This window comes from Protopterus annectens, chromosome 4.part1 (assembly GCF_019279795.1).
Source record: "Protopterus annectens isolate FY-2018-M chromosome 4.part1, PAN1.0, whole genome shotgun sequence".
Classification (NCBI taxonomy): domain Eukaryota; kingdom Metazoa; phylum Chordata; order Ceratodontiformes; family Protopteridae; genus Protopterus; species Protopterus annectens.
The window spans coordinates 984,888,951-984,914,198 of NC_056734.1; the positions used below are offsets into that span (position 1 = coordinate 984,888,951).

At 40.6% G+C, this 25,248-nt stretch overlaps 1 protein-coding gene across 1 annotated transcript in view; it reads right to left on the bottom strand.

The window, feature by feature from the left end:
• Positions 1 to 25,248, bottom strand: part of ARMC9 (armadillo repeat containing 9) — a 3,277,521-nt gene that overhangs the window by 1,276,184 nt on the left and 1,976,089 nt on the right. The window contains 1 exon segment of the mRNA XM_044070688.1: positions 17,523 to 17,597. Coding sequence (XP_043926623.1) covers positions 17,523 to 17,597 — 75 coding nt within the window.

The window sequence follows — 25,248 nt, forward strand, 5'->3', positions numbered from 1 at the left end:
GTAATAACGGCCACACAGGTAAAAAACACACTCTCCAAAGCTAAGAATACAGCATCCATGGGACCAGATGACATCCTGAGCTGTGTACTACATGAACTACAATATGAACTGGCACCTCACCTAAGTGTCATGTTTAATCATAGCCTCACCTCAGGTTTCGTGCCCACTGAGTGGCGCAGAGCTACAGTTATCCCACTCCACAAGGAGGGATCCACCTTGGATTACGGAAACTACCATCCCATCAGTCTGACAAGCCTTATCTGCAAGGCCATGGAGCGTATTATCATGAAACTTATAAACAAAGATATTGGCAACCTTCAAACACTGGACCCCACCCAGTTTGGGTTCGTGAAGGGCCGATCTTGTCTCCTGAACCTGATTGACTTCTTTGAATCAGTCTCCAGAGCCATGGACAAGGGTAAGGTGGTCGACACAGCCTATCTAGACCTTGCCATGGCCTTTGACACCATCCCCCACTCTGGAATCATAGATAAACTTAATAAGCTGGGCATTAATCCCTACGTCACCCAATGGGTTGCTAACTGGTTTACTGATAGAACCCACACTGTAAAAGTAGCCGATTCCAAATCCAGCTCCAGACAAGTGACAAGTAGAGTACCTCAGGGTTCAGTCCTGGGACCGCTCTTGTTTGGCATCTACTTCTCTGAAGTACAGGCCAACACTAAGGGACTCTGGCTAACAAAGTTCGCAGATGACTGCAAACTGGGAGCCATTATTGAATCCCCAAATGATGTGGATACTCTACAAAAGGGCCTTAAAGAAACAGATGCTTGGTGCCAGGGCCATGGGCTCAAGCTCAATGCCAAGAAATGTATAGTTATCCCCTTTGGGAAAAAACATGTATCCGTGAATTACCATATAGGTGGCAGTACACTAAACACTGAAAGTGTAATAAGAGACTTAGGGACACAGGTGGACAGTGGTCTCACCTTCAATAACCACATCACCACAACAGTCAGGGAATCCTTCTATGTGGCACACCTCATCACTGAGGGCTTTTCATCCAGAAAAAAAGGAGGTCATTGTCCCACTGTACTCATCCCTCATTAGACCCATTATAGAATACAACGCCCCGTTTGGTATGTACCTCTCAAGACATCTGCAACAACTGGAAAGGACGCAGAAATACCTCACTAAAAGAATCACAGGCCTAAAGCAGATGCCCTATGCTGACCGCCTTAAAAAACTCCAGCTATACTCTGTTGCATATCGTCTACTCAGAGGTGATCTCTGCTTAACATACAAGGCCATGTCAAACCCAGAGCTGTTGGATATGCTACACTTAAAGAAATCCCAATCTAAACCTTGTCATCACAATAAACAAAACATGCTAGAGGGATAGGTTCCTGACCCAGAGACTCTCCAGACTCTGGAATAGATTGCCCATACATGTCAAACAGAGTGCCTCTTTGGCCATCTTTAAAAGGAACCTTGACGATTGGATGGGAGAAAGGAAATTCACCCCAGGGATCACGTCAGTCGCCCTGCTAGACATGGGTCCAGGGAAGTAAATAGTGTGGGAAGAAATAGCTAGGGAATTGTTATAGCTAGGCTTGTATAGGCCCTAGGGCTGATAGCCTAGTACCAACCTATGAACCTATGAAAAACCTCTTTCATTTTAGGCAGTATCATAAAAATAAAGGTATGTTTAAGTTGAAGGCAAACTCCATTTGAGGGATTCCTCAACAGGTGGACTATTTGGAGGAAGAACTCCCATTGAGCATCCACTTGTAAAGGTCTATTCTGAATCTGGACAAGGATTCTGCTAATGTGTTGTGCTCCGAAGGAATGTAACTGGACTGAAAAAATAAGCTGTGATAAATTGCTATGTCTCAAGCAAGCATGGATAGTTTGCAAAGGGGGTTTGATCTTGTTGCTCCTTGTTTTTTTTTTTTTTGCTTTTTTTTACATACCATATTACAGTGATGTTCTCGCCTACGACTATACGACTGCCTAGAGACCTATGTTCATTTAGAGCTTTCAGGTATTTATAAGAGCAGTCTTTTTTTCAGCTTGATGTGTTTGTGCTTGTGCTCTGAATCTCAAATTCCCTCCACCTTGCCACTGTGAGAAATAGTACCCCATGCAATGTGCTGATGTAGCATCTGTAGCCACTGTCAGAGGGGTTGAGAAGAGACAAAGGGACTCCTGATTTGGACAGGACTTATCTGGCTCCCAGATGAGTTCTTACTTTACAAAGTTGAGAACTCTGATTGGGAAACATAATGGGGTGAGAGCATAAAGCCCAAATGGAGTTCAGAAATGAATAGATTTTCTCATTTGAAATCTGGCATGAAAAATTATATGGATGGAAGAGGCCAAGTAGCTTAGAACTCTCAGAAATTCTCTTGCAGTGAAGAGAGACAGAGGAAGCGTTTTTACCTTTTTTTTCCTGGGGGGGGGGGGCTGACAGTCATCAGGTAAGTGAACTGGAACTGGGGTTGACATTTTAGGATCAGAAAGAAACCCAGTTTGAAAAAAGATTCATAGTGAATAGTAAATCTGTACCTGGTACTGTTTGAAGCTGTTATTAAGGCAATCAACCAGATAAGGAAAATGGGTTTGCCTTGAAGCCTTAAATAAGCAATCATTGGTGCAAGACATTTAGTAAAGACTCAAAAGTCCAAAGGGGCAAAGAAGTAAATTTATAATGAAACCTAAGATAACAAATTTTAAAAATAATATGTGCTTATTGTGAATGGGAATAAGTAAGCAAGCAAGCATATTTTGGGTCTAAAGTGACCAAAAGGCTTGATGTGAAAGAGGTAAGAGGGTATGAAGTGTCAACATTTTGTGCAAACATATGTTTAGACTGGACTGAGCTAGAATGTACCTCCAAGGTCCCCTCTTTCCCAAAAATCAGAAAGTACGGTGTAAAAACCTTGCCTCCATTGAGCTGAGGATACTGGCTCTATGACCCAGTCTGAAGCTGGAAATCTGAAATAATTGGTAGCATAAGACAAAGCTAGTCTTTTGGGGACTGAAGAATACCTAAAGGCATACGAAGGGATGCCCACTGGAGTTTGTAGCCCTGTTCTATGATATTTAAAATCCAAGAGTATATGGTTACTGACTGCCATGCAGGGAAATAAAGCAAAAGATTACCTGAAATTTTCTGAGGAAGGCCAGAGTGAGGAAAAGAGAGACAAGGTATGTGGAAAAAATAGTCAGAAGTTTCTTCTTTGGGAGATTGATCCCTGGAAATTAAAATTTTGTTTTGGAGTCTTACTGCCACTTTCTTTGGAACTCTTCTTTCCCAGATTTCTGTTGACCAGATTTGAAAAACGTACAAAAATTAGACCTGAAATGGATAGATAGTTTCTTTGAAATTTAGGAACTGTAGATAAGAACAAGTTGTTTAACTTTTTTAAATTAAGCTTTTTGAAAACTTCAGCAGAAACGTTACCAGATAGGAATTCCTTGTCCAGTGGAGCATTTAACAACTGAGCCTTTATATCTTCAGAGAAAGACTCTAATCTAATCTAATCATGCTTTCTCATATAACAGTACCACTGCATCTGCTTTCAAGACATAGCCACATCTGACTGTATGTTTAGATGTCTGGTGGAGTTAAGCATGTCTGTAACACTAAATTTCATGTGAGAGTCACAAAAATTATCTAAGGTTTGTCCCATGTTGCTCAAAATAGATGAAAGGAATCTGGACATGGGTTTGGCAGTTAATGGCTTTAAAATTTAAAGAAGGCAGAGGGATATACCTTTTTTCCAAACATATCAAGAATTCTGCAGTTCTTATCACCTTTGTCAACATTTAAAGAAATAACAGCAGGGCACAGAGATTTTTACAAAGGTATTTGTATTTATCAGGAACCGTTTAAAACCCTTTAGGCTTCTTAAAGGCAAGAGGCTGGCATACTGAAGAGGCAGGAATGGCATCTTCTAGAGTTCTAGAATCGAATCAACAAGCAACAGGCTTAGAAGTATTTAAACAGCTCACAATACCACTTCCAGGAGTCAGAAAAAGTACAGTTGTGTACCTACCATAAATGTAGATGTTCGAGTGTATTCACTGTTGCAGTCATTACTCTTGGGTTATCCTGCTGGCAGGCTACCCGCAGTCGGCCTGAATTCCAAAGTCTTGGTCCGGCGTCGGTTGCTGTCGCCTCTTCCCTAATGCCAGTGTGCCAGAGGTATAAAAGATGCAGCCGACGCCATTTTCTTCAGTTTTTCTTGCCCCAGATGTCAGGTGCCCTTCAAAAGAGTAGGCTAAAAAAATATGCCAATAAACATGCATGCACTAAAGTAAACATTTCCTTCATCTACAAGCAAATACACCACATAGGTTGTATAGAATAGAGGAGTACAGATAAGGCCCAGCAAAAGAAAAGGGGTGGTGGGAGTAACCTGGACTGCAACAGTGAATACACTCAAACATCTACATCTATGGTAGGTACACAACTGTACGATGTTCATCGTGTTTCACTGTTGCAGTCACTATTCTTGGGTTGAATCCCAAAGCTGAGGATGGGTGGCTGGGCTAAATAGGATTAGGAGAGGCTATGAGGCCCTGCAGAACTGCAGTGGCAAAGCCTACTCTGGATTTAGAGTAGAGAGATAAGTGGTACTGCTTTGTAAAAGTGTGCACTGAACTCCAAGTTGAAGCCTCTAAGATGTCTTTGGTTGGTACTCCTCTGAGGAAGGCTGCTGACATGGCTTGCTGCTCTGGTTGAATGTAGCCTAATGCCCTTAGGCACTGATATGCCATGCTGTGAGTAGCAGAAATGAATGCAATGGCCTATCCATTTTGAAATAGTCTGTTTTGAAATTGCCTTTCCTTGTGATCCTGCAGTATATGCCACTAAAAGTTGCTCAGTCTTTCTGAAAGCTTTAGTTCTGTCCAAACAGAAGTGTAGCTGTCTGTGTATGTCCAAAGAATGCAGAAGTCTCTCACCCTTGTTCTGTGGGTTTGGATAAAAGGTAGGCAAGTGAATGGTTTGGTTAAGGGCCACACTGGACATTACTTTAGGCATAAATGTCGGGTTTGTCCTCAGAGAAACCCTGTCTGGATGGAAAATGATAAAAGGTTCCACAGCCATGAGTGCCTGTAACTCCGAGACTCATCTTGCTGAGTTTATTGCTTGGAGCAGAGCTGTTTTCCAGGATAAGAATTTTATATCAGCTGTTGAGGCTGGCTCAAAAGGAGGCAGTGTGAGATTTTCCAAGACATAATTGTGGTCCCATGCAGGTATTGGTGCTCTTGGAGGTCTTATGTCTCTGGCCCCTCTGAGTTACTGCCTTATTAAAGGATGAGAAAAGATAGGTGGTTCCGTATTGCAATGGGCTGAAATGGCAGAGGGATGAATCTTAACTGATGCCTTTGTCCAGCATCTCAGTTAAGTATTGTAAAATCTGAGGAATATTTGGTACACACGTGTCAAATCCTTGTTCCTGGTTCCAAGCACAGAATCTCTTCCATTTTTCTGCATAAGATTTTCTGGTACTGGACCTCCTGGCCTCCAAAATAACATCCATCACAGCATTGGAGAGAGGAGTGTTCTGAATGGCTACATTATCTGCCATGTTGCCAGATTTAAGGTCCTGAGTTGGCTGTGCAGGATCTGATTGTTTTGTTGGGTCAGTAAGTGAGAAATCTGAGGCAATGTCCAGGTTGGACCTTGAGACAAGTTCTTTAGGATTGGGTACCAGTGCTGGCGTGGCCAGTCTGAGGCAATCAGCATCATTTTTGGCTTCTTTTGTCTGACCTTTAGGAGTACATTGGGGAGGAGAGGCAGTGGAGGAAAGGCATATACTGTTAGGTTTTTCCAGCTGAAGGATAAAGCATCCACTTTCCATGCTTGCTCGTGATAAGTCCTTGTGCAGAATCTCTGTAGTTGGCAGTTGTGAGGGAAGGCAAATAGACCTATGTCTGGGCATCCCCATTTCCTTGTTATCATGCTAAAGACTTGTGGATCCAGTTTCCACTTATGGAGATCCATGAGGTTTCTGCTTAGTTCGTCTGCCAGAGTTTTTATTTTTCCTGGCAGGAATTGTGCTTGCAGGTGAACTTGATAAGTCAATGCTGTGTCCCACAAAGTCATGGCTTGTCTGCAGAGGGGGTAGGAATGTGTGCCTCCCTGCTTATGTACCACATGACTGTAGTATTGTCCATCTTTATCAGTAGTTGTCCTGGATGAAGTAGATCCTTGAAAGCTGTCAGGGCATTCTGAACAGCTAGCATCTCTTTTTGATTGATATGATATCTGGCTTGTGGGCCATGTACCCTGAAAACATTTTCCTGCCATGTGGGCCCCCAGGCATAATCTGATGCATCCGTTGTTAGTGTCTGCCTGGCTGTGGGTAAAGTGAATGGCTGTCCCTTGTTGCGGTGACAGGCCTGTGCCCACCATCAAAACTCCTGTTGCAGGCAGGGAATGAGGGTAATTAATGTTTCCAGGCTGTGGCAATGTTGAGTCCAAACACTTTTTAGATACCATTGTAGTTTCCTCATATGCAGTCTGGCATATGGAATTAGCAGAATGCAGGATGCCATGAAGCCCAAAGCCTGCAGAATTTTTCTTGCAGATAACTGGGTCTTTGTTGCCAACATTTTGAAGTAAGAAGTCAGTTGCCTTTGTCTGTGTGGCAAGAGATAAGCCATCTGGGCAGTTGTATCTAAGCTTGCACCCAGGAATATTATCTCTTCAGAGGGTACTAGTTTTGATTTATTTTCGATTACTGTGTACCCTAGGCAAATTAGTAATCTGTTTACAAATGCCAGATGCTTTAGTAGAATGTCCTTGTTCTCTGCTTGAATAAGGCAGTTGTCCAAGTAAGGATATATCTGAATTCCTCTTTGTCTGCAAAATGCAATTACTGGTGCCATGCATTTTGTGAAGACCCTGGGCGCAGTAGATAAGCCAAAGGGCAGTGCAGAGAATTGGTAGTGCATTGAGCCAGCTATGAATCTGAGGTATCTTCTGCAAGACTGTCTGATTGGGACATGCAGGTATGCCTCTTTTAGGTCCGAAGTTACAAGCCAAGCCTTCTTGCCCAGCATGGGCAGTAGCTGCTGCAGAGTCAACATTTTGAATTTTGGAATGTCCATAAATGTGTTTAGAATAGACAGGTCCTGCTGTTGTTGTGGTACTCGCTGAATGGCCCTCATGTCCATGAGGGAAGAAACTTGCTTTTGTGCCTCTGTCCATTGATTGTGTGGCAGGTCTGGCATACCTTTTGCCCTTGGCAGGGTGTGAAAGTGGAACCTGTAGCCCTGAGACACTATGTTCAAGACTCATTTGTCCTGGGTGATCATGTGCCAATTTTGTGAAAAAAGTGCTAGTTTTCCCCCTAAGGGGGCTGCCAAAAGATAAGTGCTTGGTTCTGGCAGAGGAAAGTCATTGGGACTGTTTTCTGTATGGCTGTGATTTGTCTTCTCCGCTTTTGGAGGTAAAAGCACCCCATTGTTTAGGCCTGTATGAGCCTTGGGGCTGGGATCTGTGTCTGGGGCATCTGTATCTGCCTCTTTGTTGCCTGTCTGACACTGGAAAGGACTAATTCTTTGTAGGCCAGTTCCTGCTAAACCTGGGTGGCTGCACTTGTAAGAAATCCTTAACTGTCTGCATAGATTTCGCTTTGTCCACCATTTTCTTCAAAACCTCTTCTGCTTTAACACCAAACAAAGTATCATGCTGCAATGGAGCATCTAATAATTTTGCTTTAACATGATCAGGCAGATTCTGTTTCTTTAACCGAGCATGTTGCCTACTGACAGAACCTGTAACAGCGGCCCCTGCAAGAGGCCTCCAGAGAATCAAAACCACATTGCAAAGTATGCTTTCCCACTTGTTCAGTTGCATGCAATAAATTTTGCATTTCCTTGTTTTCTGCACATTCTGAATTTGTTAACATTTTCTGTTTAAGCAGTGACAATAAGTATTGCTGATATTTAAGCATATGAAATTGACAATTTAAAGCCCTCACAGCCAACATAGCAGAAGTGTAAACCTTTTTCCCCCATCTGTCCAGTGCCCTTGAATTCCTATCAGAGGGGATAGGGTTTTTTGCAGTGGAAGCCTTGACCCCTTTGGGACCCTGAGAAATAGTTTTTGGATCAGCAGCAGGGTTTTTATAAAGAAATTCATGTGAATCTGGAACCCTGTAGTATCTTGTCTGGCTTAACAGATGCAGGGGGTAAAGAGTCAGGAGACAGGTCGGACTCTGAAAATACATCATCTACAATGTCTAAAACAGGAGGGATAGCAAGAGGCCTGTGCTGAGGTAGTAAAAGAAAATCTCTAAGCCTTTTCTTAGATTCTGAGTAGTCTTGGCTCTCCCAGTGGAAGTGCTCCCTCATGGTATGCAGGGTTTCCCCAAAAGAATAATCCTCAGGAAGGGAGGCTGAAGGGATGGATTCTTCAGCATCGGAATCCTCATAGGGAGGGAGAGAGTATTCTTGGTCAGAAGAGGAGTCAGAAGAAATGGAAACCTGATCTGAAGATTCATGTTCTGTCTCTTGCTTAGGCCTCTTCTCAGGAGGGGGATGGGAACCCCTGATCAAAGTAATTAGGTCTTCGGCCATTTTGAGCATCTGTTTTTTAGGCATGGAGGCCTGTCATTGGGCTTGCTGCACTTGTTTCTTTGTCTTTAGTGGTGCTTTAGTCTTTGCCTTTGAAGCTGTAGTTGGTTTTATATATAACTGTGTAGGCCTGAAAACACCCTCAGAAGCTGATGCCTACTCAGCGGCTCCGGACCCATCTGAGGGAATATTTTCCAAGTGTCCAATACCTTGAGTTTCCAGAGGCCTAGTCTGCTCCACGTGGGGGTTGGAAGCGGCCTGCGGCTCTGAGGTAGCGGGTGTCAGGGGCTGCGAAAGTGCCTCACTGAGAACCAGCGACTGGCTTAGAAGAAGCCTCATCGTCAGTTTTGGACCTCGGATGCCTGTCCTTTTCCTTGCGTTTCTTGTGAATTGTGGTAGTCGGATGGCTATCCAACATCGTGTAATTAAATCTTCGGTCAAAATAATGAAATGCAAAATCGTACCGATGCTTAATAGTGCGTTGGTTAATCTAGCACAAAATCTGCAATTAGCTATATCGTGATCAGGGCCTAGGCAAGGAATACAATAAGAATGGAAGTCCGTATGAGGTATTTGCTTCCTACAAGAAATACAATTAACTTTTTCTGACATCGGTCTGGAGCAAGAAAAAAGTTTCCCCAATGGGGTACTTAGCTTTAAATGAAGACTTTGGATCTGAAATTCAAACACGAAAATCTCAGGAGTCGGCCGACCGGCACTTGTGAACTGCTTCTGCTTCGGGCACCGCACGGCAAGAAAGAATGTAGAAAATGGCGTCGGCTGCATCTTTTATACCCCTGGCGCACTGACATCAGGGAAGAGGTGACAGTAACCGACGCCGGACCAAGACTTTGGAATTCAGGCCAACTGCGGGTAGCTTGCCAGCAGGATAACCCAAGAGTAATGACTGCAACAGTGAAACACGATGAACATTTATCTGCTTTCTTATCTGAAAACGTATTTCATTTTAGTAGTAACACTCCTAGAGGAAATTTGCTCATTATTGGAATCAAGACATGTCCTTTGCCTCAGATTCACACCCAGTGTGAAAGGGAACTGGAGAGGCAAAATCATCTTTGTTGAGATTTGAAAATTCCTCTTCGGAAGAAGATGAAACTCTTTTCCTTTTAAATGGGGTAGAAGTGGATAAAAAGACTGCAAGCAGAGAAGACTGAAAAGTCTAAATAACTTTAAATAGATGTGGAAAGTTAAACCCATCTTCTTTATTACTTTTCCAACTGAAGCAGATGGGAGATAAATATGTGTTGGGCTTTCTAATATGTTTCATAGGAGTGTCCAGACGTATGAGGCCACATTCCAGAAAGAACTGCTCTCAGTGCAAGTCTGCCCTGACTCTGAAAGACTTGCTCTCAGTGTACATGACCTACTTTGGTATAAGGCCTACCTATAAACAGGCTTACACCAGGGGCCAAATTTCAAAAGTCCTACACTCAGTGTTAGTGGGCATTAAGACTAAGAGCAAGTCTTTTGGAATCAGGCTCCATATCTTCAGAGTTGTTGTCATAGGCCTAACCTGATACCTCTTTTACCCTCAGATAATAAGACTCTTGCATCTGCCTTCCTGGCTATCTCAACTGAACATTGAGTCTGTCTGGATTTGTGAGTACGCCGAGTCATAGCCCTCTCTAAAGGAAATGCACAAGAGGGCCCAGTAAAAATAAAATGACAGTCCAGGGGCTGTGAATGTGTTTCACTATCAGCCTCAGACCAAATGAGAGAGAAGGAAATGGAGTTATCATCATTCACCTCTTATAGGTTCATAGATGTTTATTAGGCTAATGACCATGAGGGCCTTTTTAAGCCTAGCCATGAATCTCAAACCTCTGACAAGTTCTGGTACCCTTAACAAGTGTAAGCAGGGGCTTGGGAGATGAAACATTTACAAGCAGGGGCCTGGCAGATGAACCATTTATATGCTGCCTCTGTCCATTAGAGACATAGCTGCCAAACCAGGGATGAATTTCCTGTTGCCCATCAGGTTTGCCCAAGCTGCACTTGAGTTGGGTTAGGTAGGAACTCTGCTTTACATGGATCGGGAGCCTGTTCCAGAAACAGGACAGTCTCTGGGATACATACCTGTCTCTCCAGCAGGCCCTATTTATATCACAGGCAAGGTTTAAGTCTTTAGAATGGGTAATTCTGGTGCTGTTTGTTTTGTGGGCATGCCGGAAGTCCATCAGGGTGGGGTCTGACAATGCCATGTATGCCGGGCATAGATCTCCATTTCTTGAAGGGGAGATCTACCAAAGAAGAGGATGATGCCATAGTTGCATAAGCCATGAAGTTAGATTGGCACCTGAAGCCAACGACAATTACAAATCCTTCTTCAGTTATGTTAGAAATATAAAACAATGCTCAATATACAGAACTCATACTAAATGGCAAAACCTACTTGGATCTAGTGGACATTGCCAGTATACTAGCAAATAAATTTAGTGCAAAGTTCACTCCTGACATTACTATCCACAGCCCTACAATCTCTGTAGCTATCAACACCCCCACCCCCTTTTCAACATCACTAAAAAAAACATGTACTGAATGTGCTGTCCAAAACTAAAAACACTTCCTCCATAAGAAGAGATACCATACTGGGGTGTTTCTTAAATAGTAGTAAACATGCCCTGTTGGAACCTCTCCACAAACTCTTTAACCTGACCCAGGCTCATTCCCCAAAATATGACATACAGCGATGGTGATGTTACTACATAAAGGTGGCCCTACTACAGACCCCAGAAATTACAGGCCCACAAGCCTGACAGCTCTCATTTATAAGGCCATGGAACACATTATAAGAGCTCTAATTAACAGAGACATTAAAAATCTTGACAGGCTAGATCCACAGCAATTTGGTTTTGTAAAAGGTACAGCCTATCTAATGAACCTGATAAACACATTTGAAAATGTAACACAAGCTGCTGAATGCAGTCAGACTGTACACAGCCTATCTAGATCTAGCCAAGGCATGTGACTCCATCCTCCATGCTAGCATAGTTAATAAACAAAATGCATTTCAAAGATGGAGGCAGTCAGGGGATGAATTTCCCTGCACCTTCCTTTGTGGCTGGTTATTATGCAAGACATGTGTATCAGGGAAATAGTATTTGGAAGGCACAAGAAATGCCCACCTTTCTGTGACCCTCTTCTTTACATCCCACCTGAAAACAGCCTTCCAAGAGATGCTACTAGACAATGTCTATTCAAGAGTCTTTTTTACATTACAGAGTAGACTGTACTGATGATATAGAGGGATAAATCACCAAATATGGCCCAGGCAATCTAGCTTTTATTAGCGGCTTGGATGTATGATGGTGCAAGCAGGGCTATGCAGTTGGGCTCCAGGGGGGAGACTGTGAAAATTTTATTTCAGCAGCAGCACATATCTGCCTTTCTTGCTTGTTCTTTCTGCAGCCCAAACAAGGGTAAGCAATTATATAAGCTATAAGTTAAAGACAGTTTTGAGGTTGCCCTCAAAGTTACAATACCGGAGTTAAGCAGGATGGCAAATGGTGATGCCTAACATAGCCACAAGGGCTACTCAATCTAATGTACTGTGTAACAGTCGCACAATAACATTGTTAATATTAGTCAAGTTTGCTATCTGGGATTCCAACTTGTACTGTACAATCTGACACATCATAATTTTCAGACATAATAATGTTTCCTCTGCTCTCAAATCAAGTTCTGTGAGTCATGTAGTTGTGGACTTAATCAGAGAAAGTACTTGATGCAGACACATGTATTTCCCAAAGTGGTCTAGTACCTAATACTCCTTGTCAGGGGGAATGAACCACTGAGTTTTCTTCTGAGGGCTCCTTCCTTAGGGCAGCAGCCACAACAATGGAGTTGATTAGGGGGGGGGTCTTGTTTCAACACTGACAGCACTTACAAGGTCAAGGAATCTTAACTGATATCCTAGGGATAGGTGATATATAATCTAGTTCTTGTCAAGTCCTCTGAATGAACAACAAAACCATAAAATCAGTCAGAGAAACTATGCAAAAAGTAGGTGGGGCAGAAGAGAAAGACACATGTAGTAATTGTTTATCTGAGGAGATTGAGTCAGTTGGCTATAAACCTGCTGATGCATTAAGTCCAAAATCTCCATGAATATGGAATTTTCAGGAAACATAATGAGGGAGCCTCTCTTCTAAACTGGCACCAAGGATGGAGGGGGCTCCATGGAAGTCCAGGTACTTCCTTTCACATGCTCTCTTCCTGGGGACACCCAGGGAGGTCTTCACAGAGTGTGAAAAAGATGAATCCAAATCAGATACACCATCCAAGCCAAATGGTAGCTTTTTGCCTCTCTGCCTTCCTGGAAAATGAAGAAAGCACCGAAGCATCTGACTAAAAAGCATCCTGGGGTGAAGAAAGTTGTAGGTGCCAACACTAAAGACTACTTCTGCAGCACCCCCACTCTCTTGGTGACTGATGCCATAGTTTGTGGCAAAGGATACATGTGGTTGAGACTGCACCAGAGCTGAAAATATCACTGCCATTTCAATTTGATTAACTCTGCTTGGCATTCAAACTGACCCTGATATCAAGGATAGGCCCTATGCCTAAAACTCAAAACCTGTAGTGGCTGATATCAAAAATGGAACCAAATGCATCAGAGCCAAGATTAATCCCGACTCCCCAGTGCCAAAGATAGGACTCCTATTGACCTTTCATGCTAATAAACCCAGTACAGAGCACTGTTCACAAATCTGCAAAATGAAAGGATCAAACCTGAATATCATAGGAACGAGAAAAGGACTTGTTTACTTGCTGACAAAAGATTCCAAAATCACAACATATAAGCCTGAAGTTGCCGTTCAAAAGTTGCTGAAATGCAGCAGATGAGATCTGGAAAGCTGGGGATGCACAGAGTATTATGGGAGCTAAGAGAGCAGTTTTTGAGCCAGAAAGAGTGTCAAAGGTGCAAAGCAGCTGCTGCCCATAGCGTACAAGTCCCACTCTTGAAATAAATGGACTGGATCGTGTAAGATAAGTAGTAATAATGTTGCTTGTCATCTGATTATATAAAAGATGCCATACTACAGCTTGAAGCAGGTAAAGGACTTATTCCCTATTCCAGCTCTGAAGTTTATGTGACAGGTTGGATAAGTTTAGCTTTAGGCTAGATAAGACAGAATAACAAAGAATTTCAGGAAGACAGCAGCACAATTGGAAATCCTTTTATTCTGAACTAATTGAACTTGTCCAAGCCACAAATGCCTATATTCAGCCACAGCGCAATTTCAGAAAATAAAGAAATACTGAGTAAAATGGATGAGAAATAGATAAACAACACTAACAGACTGTTGACATTCTTCTGTGCAATAAATAATACTTCACTCTACCTTGCTTTGAGCTGATGAAACAGATGCAGTATCAAGTGCTAATCAGAAACTTGGGCCTGCTGTTCTCTACTGGTCAACTTCAAAACATGAGCAGAAAGGTGAAAGTAATAGTGCAATCTGAATCTGGTCAAATGGCCTCCTAATGCACCACAGAATGCAAAAGGACTATGTCTGTCTGTCTTTCAGTGATGCTTATGCTGAATTTTTACCCACTCATCCCACTGTTCCAGCTGTTATAAAAACTCAATACATAGATAAGGAGCCTGTATCACCAACATTATAATTTACCAATAGCGAGAGTCACCTAACTGCTGAATAAGCTAATAAATGAGGAATCATGCCTCCAAAAATACACCATTTACAATGCCACTACCAGTACCACAATATGAAGTCACACCTCCAAACAGTACAGCAAGTAATCAGGAATGAAGAAGTGGAAGAAAGCCCTGAAAGAAAACTATAACGCTGCATATGCTACTAATCGGTAGTGTGTGCTACACCCTGTTCCAAACCCTGTATATTTTTTCTTGGTAGACAGCAGTTAAAAACAGTATGAAAAGTGGGCACATCTCAGGGAAAAATCACATCACAGACTCAAACACCATCTATTAAAAACAGATTTCCACAGTACTGACACAGAATAGTCCAGAGACATACTCATAAATATTCAGTAAGTGATGTGTACATATGTTGATTACTATTAATGAACTGATAACATTTGCTCTGAGCTCTACTACCAGATCATTTAAATGTAGCATTCATTTGTAAACTGCCTTGCGGAACCAAAGTGTTACAAGTTGTGAAGGCTGCCAAGCCAGCACACTAGAATTTTGTAAATAATTCTATGTCATTTGTGAATAGTAATATGATTTGTATGTTTGCCTTAGAAATGTAAGAAAACTATATGTTTTGTACTGAGCTTGAAGATTGTAACCACAGTGCACCCTGCTGGAAAAGAGCAGAAATGCGTATAAACTACATGCCTATGTAAATGTATGTGTTGATGGTAATGGCTGGAATATACAGAGTTAACTTGCAACTCTAAGAAAATTAGTGAAGAGTTTTACAGTGTGTATAAAGTTAGTTTATCTCAGCTAATAGACAGAATGTCTACAGCTACAGTTTCTATTGTCTTAAGACACAGATAATTACAAGGTTTCATATGTAAAGTGTTTTTGTACTGCTCTGTGACTTCCTAGCAGCTGTACATCTGAGAGATAAGTATTTCTGACAGACATGTTAAATTCTGTTGGTATCTGTTTAGCCTGGGAACTAGATGCAAGTGTCAAATAGTGATGTCATCTAGCTAACCCAGCAGTAATGTGTATTATTAATTTAAGAACCATCTCAGAGAGGAAGTGAGTGCATTTTGTTCTGGACCTGTAAACATCTCTTCAGCACTTCTCATCTATATCTGTCTGGCTCTGTAAGTAAGACATTTAGGGCACAGTATCTCTTAGAGAAAGATAGGAATACAGCAAGAGTAGTCTAGATGTTTTCTGTATTTATGTGAGACTGTTTTGCAAAGTTGTTTTAAAATATTTCATGTGATTCTGAACTTTACTTAAACTGTGTTGAGTTAATGAGTATTGTCTTGCTCTGTTATTTATTTTTAAATATATTTAAACTTTTTAATTCTTGCTGGTTTTGTATAGACATATTTAAGCTCTTAAGAGTACTTGCATATGTAGTTGGTGATACTGTAGAGGCCACTCTAGAATAGCCTTAAAAGTTCTGGTCATGCTTACCATTTGGATAACAGTAACATTGCACAGTAGAATTGATCACTCTTTGGGAAGGGCCTTAAGTAGCTAAGTAAGTAGTGGTTGGTGGTAGTGATTACTACCTTTCAGTCTGGGCAGAAGAGGGCACAGCTAGTGAGCCTGTGCCAGCCTTCCCCAGGTGTGTCTGTCTGTTAGTATATAAATTAAATCTCAAAGTGTGTGTGTGTCAGCTACTTGGGCAGGGACGCGAAGGACTGGTTGGACAGAGAGAGTGCTGGTGGTTTTGACTAGACCACTCAGCTGAGATCTTAACCCTATAGCTGTGCCAGTGGGGAGTCTTACTGGGGATCTGGAGAGAGAGAGAAAAAACAGCCCCAGACTGACTGCGATGTCTGTGTGCTCTTAAGGGAAATTGTACTTTACTGTGTGTGTACTTGTCATCCTCCCAATGTGCACATCCCTCACTGGTGTTAGTGGGTGAGGATTGAGGCTCTTTGATTACTGGGCCAGTGCACAGGCATCACACAAGTCATCACAAAAAATGTAAGGGCAACAAGAACTCTAGTATTAAAAAAAAAAAAACATAGTGACAATAAAATGTTACACTGAATAGCAATGAAAGGCTGAATAGCTATAAAATGAAAAAAAGTAAACTCAGTTGTCGGTGTGAGTGGCTCAGCAGGTAGTGCACTTACCTTTGACAATGGAAGATCAAAAGGCTGGGGGATCTATTCTACTCCATGTAAGTGGACTCATTTTCCTTTATTGACACTGCAGGGCAGCAGTGGGATGTGCTGCACTCCTAAGTATGCCATCCTTCAGATGAGAAGTTAGACCAAGGCCCCATATATCTGAGATGATGGCAACTTAGGTGGAAGTAAAAGATCCGACACCACTTATCGTATGCTCTGTGTTCCTGGCCAAAATTCCCCTAGACAGTATAAACACCACCTCAGCCTCTCCTGAAAAGATACCATTAATCTGGTAGAACTAACATGGTGAGCAAACGATTACTAAATAGACAGACTGATGGATAAATTCCATGACTACAACAATAAATGAAGACAAATAAACAGTTGCAGTAATCCAGACAAAAATAAGCTTGGGAATGCAGAGTTTTCATTGCACTAATAGAATATTATAATACTTTTTAAATAGTCCTTACTACCACCATCTGTCAACAAGTTGCACCTTGACAACTGGTGGATAATCTAGAGATGAAACATGCTACATAAGCCTATTAGATAAAAATTAAATGTACAACACAAACATTGAATTAAACCTTGGGAAAAAAAAGGTACTCATTCGCAATTCCCAAGAACTACCTGTGCAGTAACCATCACATAGAGAATTATGATCAGTCTCGATCATACCAGGGATGTGAAGTGTCTGAGGCATGGATTTCAAGAGATTAACCTCTTCAGACAGAAGCTCAAGAGGCAAATATCTTAATATCCATGTTTCAAACACATAACGGCCCAAATTATAATCAGAGAGACCCAATCATAATTCTTTGTAGTACATGGAACTTTACCTGCTCCCACGAACTACAAAAGTTAAAGAAAAAAAAGATGTAGCACACTAACAGCTGACAGAAAATGGCCACAAAAGAACATTTCCCTTTCTCTGTTCAACATTTAATTTGGCCTTACCTATAAAAAGTCCAGCAAGTGTTTAACTGTGTTTCTGCTGCTTTTCTGCTTTGGCATCTGAACACGATTAGTACTTAACAGTGCTGAAGGGTGCTTAACCTCACACAAGTGCTTAACAATCCTAACTTTTGCCCAGTTTTAAAGAGTAATTGCAGTGACCCATGCCCCATGCACTACAAAATGATTAAATATCAGTTCTTATAAACATAACCAAAATACCTTACCATTGCTCTAGCTTCCTCTCTGATTGATGGGATAGCAAGGATGCTATACAAAGCCCCATTCACATAGGGTCGTATCTATGAAGATGAGAAATTACAGCAAATTATTAACACATCACAAACAGAATTCAATCCCACAATCTTCTCAGTCTTTAGGCACATGACTAACGATATGTAAACTTCAGATCAATTAATATTTATTAATTGAACAGTGAACTGTACTACAAGGGCTCTTTCCATCCACATCCCAATCAACAGAAATACCACAATGTAACCAAGCTACACAAAAAATACCTATTACTCAGGACAGAAATAATTTGAAAAATACAACCCAATGCATGGCTTATAATGGTAGGACAAGAGTTAATAAATATATTCATAAGATAAAAGGGAAATCGTTTTGGGAAAGGACAAAAAACATGAGTAATGCACACAGTGAAGTCAGAGCAGGCTAGCTACAATGGTAAAATGGGAGACAAACATTTGCAGTCAGGTATAGATTGTTATTTAAAGCTTTAAGATGCTGCTTTAATTTAACTGCTCATCCAGTTCTGTTCCATCCCAGTATGCACTGTTCTATTAAAACTAGCTTCAGAGGAGCTTGTCATTCACACCTCTTATCCATACTATGCATCGGTAAGCCAGTAGGTAGCATGACAATGGGCAAAAAGAGGCTATTCACAAAGCCAAACTTCCTTCTTTTGCTTTGTTACCAGGTTGCTGGTAATGCATAGTTTAATAAGAATTGACAGTGGATGTCCAGGGAGAAAAGCTCCATATATGACAATCAGTAGTTTAACAGGTCTATAATATTTACGACAACAACTTGTATATCTAGTAAGACACTGACCATTCCCACTCTACATCCTTGTAAGTGAAATTACTCAGACATTTGTTGGAACAAAATGAATACCGAATCACTGATATTATACAATGTGTACTAACAGTACGGTAGTGGCAACTGAATTGTACATAACATACATACAGAAAAAAACAATGTAATGTAATTATTCAAAACACTTGTATACAAAGAGATGGAAGTTCTATGTAGGTAACGAAGAAAGAGTAGAGGAGAGCGGTCATAACAGACAATAGTGGTAGTGGCAAGATGGTGGGCATGTTTGGTAAGGAAAATGTTCATATTGTTTTAGATTATCATACTAACACAGCTGCAGAAGGGTATTAGGAATAGTAGTTTATGAGGAGAAAAATATTAATACTAGATAGGCAGTAATATGTTGTCAGAATGTTGCAAGAAGAGAAAAGATAGAACAACAACATAGGCTGCAGATTGGTAATTTGTGGTGGAAGAATGAGGTGGTTATAGAATAAGCAGTACAGAAATGAAGCATATTGGTAGTGAAGTACACAGCTAACAGACTGAGGGAGGAAGAACTGTAGAGAAGGGTAAAAGACAGGTGGCAGAGGACATTCTCCGAAGATGATGTGCAAGTCTGTGAGGACAGAGATGTGAAGAGGTAACAAGTCTTGTCTTTTGGCTTTTCATGGTAAAGGGTACCACAGCAGATCACTGGTCTGCAGACTGATTGGCAGTGGTGCTTTTACGGTGTCAAGTTGCCAGCCTGGCAACCAACCTTCATAGAAGGCACACACACGCACCTACCGGCATGTCTTTAAAATTCACTTGACTGCAGGGAGGACATGCAAACTCCACACAGAAGGCACTCCAGCTTGAGAATCGAACCAAAGAACCTCTTGCTGTGAATGGACAACCCTAACTGCTGCAACACCACAGCCGTCCCAAAGAGGTAATAAGTCTATATGTGATAAAGTTGAAGTGATGAGATAAGAGTCTTCTGTCAGGGTAAGACAGTAATTTCCTAGTTTTTGAGAAGAAAGTTAAGCTGGAAGAACGCAGCAACAGGGACAATTATCCTGTAAACTGATCTTTAGTTGAGTTTTATAACAGCTTACATTTCACATTGTTTTATGTAATAAGGGAAAACAGTTATAAAGTCTGGCCATATTACCCTGTAGATGGCGACACCTGTACTACTGTGGGATTAGATCACAGAGCTCTACTTGAAGGTCAGGGACAAGGTTGAATGATATTGTTTAGAGTTGTAAAATTCCCAGGTTTGTAGGTGAGCTTGTGTATTGTAATACGGTGGGTTAGTGACAAGTCGCATGGGAGTTCTAGACAGTTTAGTTCAATATCTAGACAGTGGTGTGTTTTACTGTGATTATTATCAGTGAACTTGGTCATTTTTGTTGTAGCATTGCTCTTATTTAGATTTTTTTTTTTTTTTTACAACTTGTGACATATGGAGTTGGAATTTCAGCTGGTCATCTGTAATAACTCATAGTAGTTTTGTCTGATTTATCTGTTCACTTCTGGTATTATTATCAGAAATGATACTGAATGATGCCTTTTAGGTTGAAAGCTGTGAGGGGTAAAGCATATTAATTTTGCCTTTTTGGGACTTAAGAGAAGCAGTAAGTTATTTAGGCATGCTTCAGTAGAAGGGAAAAGATTGTTGTGTAGGGTCCTGGATTTTAATGACAGTTTTTGATGAAAAAAATCAAAGTTTAATCGTCAGCATACTGACTTACTGTGGTATACTTGGCTGCTGTATGGAGGTCACTGATGAAAAGCCTGAAAGGTAGAGAGCCTAGTATAGCTCCTTGTAGTACACCAACGGTTACAGGAAGGAAAGTGGACAATTCATTTTGCCAATTAACTGCTTGAGTTCTATTTGAGATACAGATACAAAGTCAATGCAATGAGAGGTTGGAAAGTCTTACAACTTAAGAGTTTATGTAGGCGTTTCTGGTGGGACAATATGTGAAATGCTATAGAAACATCCAAGAAAAATCCTATCTCTATGAAAAGATCAGCCTGATGAACTAGTTCAAAAGAAGACAGTTAACTTTTTTTACATAAAGTTTAGATTCCAATAATGTGCCACCTGTTTCCAAGGTGGTTTTAAATCCAAAAACATTTTCAAGAACAGCTTGACCAAAGTCTGGCAAGAAAGTGGAAGATCCAAGGACAGACTTGCTCTAATGTCCTATGGAAAAACCCAGAGGACAGAAACTCACAAATATATAATAACCAGTGGTACAGAATAAGTAGTAACAGACCATACAAGGTCAACATTTTAAATTTTGGTACTTTCAGAAATAGGTTGAGAAAAGACAGGCTGAACACTGGTCTCCAACTGGACTCTCTTTGACATCAGAAAAAAATCTAGATTAAAAAAAAAAAGAACTGGGGGCATTGGGTCTATGGCACCCAAAGAAAGCACTGGACTTATCACTGGAGGAAACAGGGAAGTCTGACAGGATGCTGGTGGATTCCCCAAAAAGGATGTAGGCAATTCTCACTACCATCTGTATTCCTTCTACACAACTCATAGAACCCATTTGTTTGAGACAATCTGATACCAAATGGAAAGATGGATATGCAGGCTCTGTGGCAGCTTTGAAGAAGTGGCAAGGAGGAAGACTGGGGAAATAGGGAGAAATACTGCAATAATCATTTTGAAGTACTGGACAGTTCCTTCCTTTTTATTAGATCCTTCCAGCCACTTACTCTTACAAACAATTCTGCTTGGCAGAAGACAGATGGGGGTTTTGTAGATTTTGAATTTAAAGATTTAACATCCTCCAAAAACGTCTGATAACATTCTAAAGCAAAATGCCTCATCACAGTAACAGTAGCTGCTGCTCTGGACACAATCACATATACGCTATAAAATAATGTTTAGTAACTTGTGAAAGAGAAGAAATAACAGAATTAAGAGAGTACTTATCTTCTGAAGAAGAAAGGGTGGTAGAAATGTTCCTTAGGTCATCAAGACACGCTAATATGTAATTCAATATACAAGTTTGATCATTTAAAATTCTGAAGGCTAATGTCTTGGAGAAATAGATTCTCTTCTCAAACTTGTCAAAAAGCATTTCCAGGATTAGCATTCCCCTAATTTCAGTTAGCAGATGGACTACACATAGAAATAGCTCCTAGATCTGACTGAGGATTTGAAAAATATAAGTTATCTTCTCACCACAACTATGCATCTGTGCTGTCCAGTTTCATTCCTCCTCAATGAATGGGTTCAAATCCAAGGATCAGATCCAACTTGACCACTCTCTTTAGATTTTAGGATCTGACTCTGAAGCTCATCCCTTACCCACAATGCCCCAATCTCTGTATTACCTCTGATTGAGTTTGCTGCTATTATAAAATAACAAAACCAGGTATCTCAAGATAACTATGACAGAAAACTGATAACTGAAAGATCAGGAGCTCAAATAGGAACTATGATTCCTAATAATTATGTTAGGTCTCTCCCAAAGACATAGATGGGGGAAGGTAGAGGGAAGTTGAAGAAGAATGAAAATGAACAACACAGATGCATAGTTATGATGAGTATATAACTTTTATAATCGGATGGTGTCATTTTCGTTCATTCCTCAATGAATGGAACAGAGTCTCCAGCTACAGTTACCTTGGGTGGTCCTTATGGAACGATGTTCTGGAGAACCATAGAACCAGATGCTGCTCTTTTTCTGGAGGTGATATCCAATTTAATAAGAAGAAATAAAAGTATGAGCATTGTACCATTTGGAAGCTGCACAAATGTTACCAATGGAGGCTCTAGCTCAAAAAGCAGCTGACGTAGCCACTGACCTAGAGGAATGGGCTTTTGGTAGTTTTGGTAAGGTTAGACCTCTCAATGAATAAACACAGGATATACAAACTGTTATAAATTTAGCTAGTGTAGTTTCTGAAACTTCTTTTCCCATCTTGTTATTGGAGAAGGCGACAATTGATCAATTTTTCTAAATTCCTTAATTCTATGAAGGTAAAAACGAAGTTGCCTATGAACATCTAAGAGATGAAGGCTGTACTCTCCTTAACTGTCAGATTTAGGAAAGAAAACTAGTAAACTGATTACTTGACCGATGTTTGAGAGTCTACCTTTTGTAGAAAAGAAGGATTAGTGCATAGGGTAACTCTTTCTTTGTAAAAAATCAAATATGGTGGTTTCAAAGCTAGTGCTTGGAGTTCTGATACTCATCTTGCTGAAGTGATAGCCACTAAAAAGACAGCTCTCCAAAATATAAACTTAAGGACTACTTTAGCTGAAGGCTCAAATGGTGAATGTACCAATGTCTGTAATACCAAGGTCAGATCCCAAGTTGGAGGATCTCGAATTGGAGGTCTAAGTAAAAATGTACCTTTTAGGAAGGCCTTTCATAACTTGGATGAAGCTAAAGGAGGAGCATTACCTCCTCCAATGTGGTAGTTGCAGATGGCTGTCAGCTGAACTTTAATGGTGGAGAAACTATACCTAGTTTGAAAAATGGAGGCAAGAAAATCTAAAAGAGCCAGCAGTGGAGCAATGAAAGGATCCATTTCTCTCTGATAAGCCCACAAAAAATCTTTTCCATTTACTCTTATAAATATTCCTAGTTGAGGGTTTATGGGGTGAGAAAAGAATATGATGAACTGGGGAGGAAAGAGTGTAATGTCTAGCCATCACTGGAATTGGAGAAACCATGTGATCAAGTTGAGTTCTGTAATATCCAAATGAATCACTCCCTGAGGGGTGTGACAGGAGATCTGGAGTGGAATCCAGAGTTCAAGGAGGACATACTGGGTGAGACCACAGGAAGGGAAACAGCACCTTCTGAGGCCAGTAAGGGGCAATGGAGATTATTTTTCTCTCCAAATGGCACGCTTTCTGAAGAAACTTTGGTATTAGAGGCAGGGGAGGGTAAGCATACAGGAGACTACAGGAGTGAACGTTTAATACAGCATCTCTTGGTGACTATCCCTGTGAGGGAATTAGGGCAAAGAACCTGTTGCATTTGTTGAGGGGAGAGATGACTAGATCGCAGCACTGTTGACCCCATTTGTGGGTGATCATATTTGCCACTGATTGACTGAGACACCACTTGTGAGGTTCTGCTGAGCTTGCTGCTAAAATGCTGGATTTACACAGTATGTGCATCACTACAAGACAGCAGCTGCAGAATGCTCATTCCCAACCCTCACTGCTTCTCAGCACATGGGATAGTATCTGTTTCTCCCTATTTGTTGATGTACCACACTACTGACATGTTGTCTGTTTGCACAGCAATAGTTCCTAGTGGAACAGAGCTCTGAAGGGCTTGCAACACTAGAAGCACTGCTCTCATCTCTAGAACATTTATATGCAAATGTTTTAGAGATGAGAACATTTGCATACAAATGTTCTAGAGATGAGAGCAGTGCTTCTACAACATTTATAGAACATTTATATGCAAATTGGTCTCTTTGGATGCACGTGGTTTGAACCATCTGTCCCACGTAATGCCCCACCCCACCTCAAATGGAAGGCATCTGTGATCAACATAGCATTCAGGGGAGGAAGGATTAATGGGGACCCTTGACAAATCTCTTTGGAGTGTACCCACCACAACACATTTTTCTGCAAACCTGAGATAATTTTATCAGATGTCAAAGAGAATGTTGATGAAAAGACCATTGCACTGTTAAAGTCCACTGAAGAATTTTCAATTAAAGACAAGCAGTAGGTATTAAAGTTATTGCAGCAACCATTGACCTTAGGGCTTTGAGTACTATTCTTGCTGGGGAAGAAAGATGAGAAAAGAACTTGGCTGACATGCGATTTCAAAGTAAGAATTCTGTTTTGAGGCAGAAGAGCTACACAATTTAAAGGATCCATATGAGCTCCTATAAACTCTATGACTTGAACTGGTTGAAGATGCGACTTTGCCACATTTATTGTAAATTCCGGAGATTGAGATAATTGGAGTAAGTAATCCCTGGCCCTTTCCAGAAGATCAAAAGTCCAATTCAACCACGGTTTAACTTTCTACTATTCCTTATATCACTGGTCTCAAAAAAGAACGAATAGAATATAAAATGCTGTCATTAAATACTAACTGTATGTCTTATGAAATTTTATTCATGAGTTCTACGCACATCTCTAAGGACATATAGATATACTATATATATTTCTCACATATTTTTATGTAATTGTGTTTTAATGACAACTTATTAACTATGCTAAATTTGTGTATTGTTCTGTGTTTTTACTGGAGGGCTGTGTCAGGTGGTTTGTGATTCATTGCATATATATGAGATTATTTTTAATTCTATTAATCAAACAATGAAGAAGAGGCATTCCTGAAACCTTTGTTGTTTTTACCAATAAAGAGAGCGTTTTCTATTCTATTCATTCTTTCCCTTCCAGAAGATGCCTGGTTAGTGCAACAAGGAACAAACTAAATAAAATACTTCGGTAATACTTGTATTGAAACAAAGTACTAAGAAACAGCAACTAAACACACCAAAACTTTATGTAGCAAAGCTTTCGGGAATACACCCTTCATCAGTACACATTAAGCAGTTAATTTACAAAACTTTAAATAGAGGAATCAATAAATCACATGTAGCCAGCCTAGTTATTTAAAAAGATATAACTTGTTACAAAAATAAAACACACTACATAAACATTTCTAAATAACATACATTAACTTGAAATACATCACTACATATCTTAACTTAAAACCATTATCCAAATAAATATACTCTATCATAATATAGATATTGTTTAAAAATATAAAAGTCTTTCTCTTTGCTTTTTCAGTAAGACTGGTTTAAGGCTAACAGCATTATTTAAGCCTGGTTTCACATCTGCCTGTAACCTGATTATCCACTCATATTCTTTTAATTCCAACATATTATTCATAT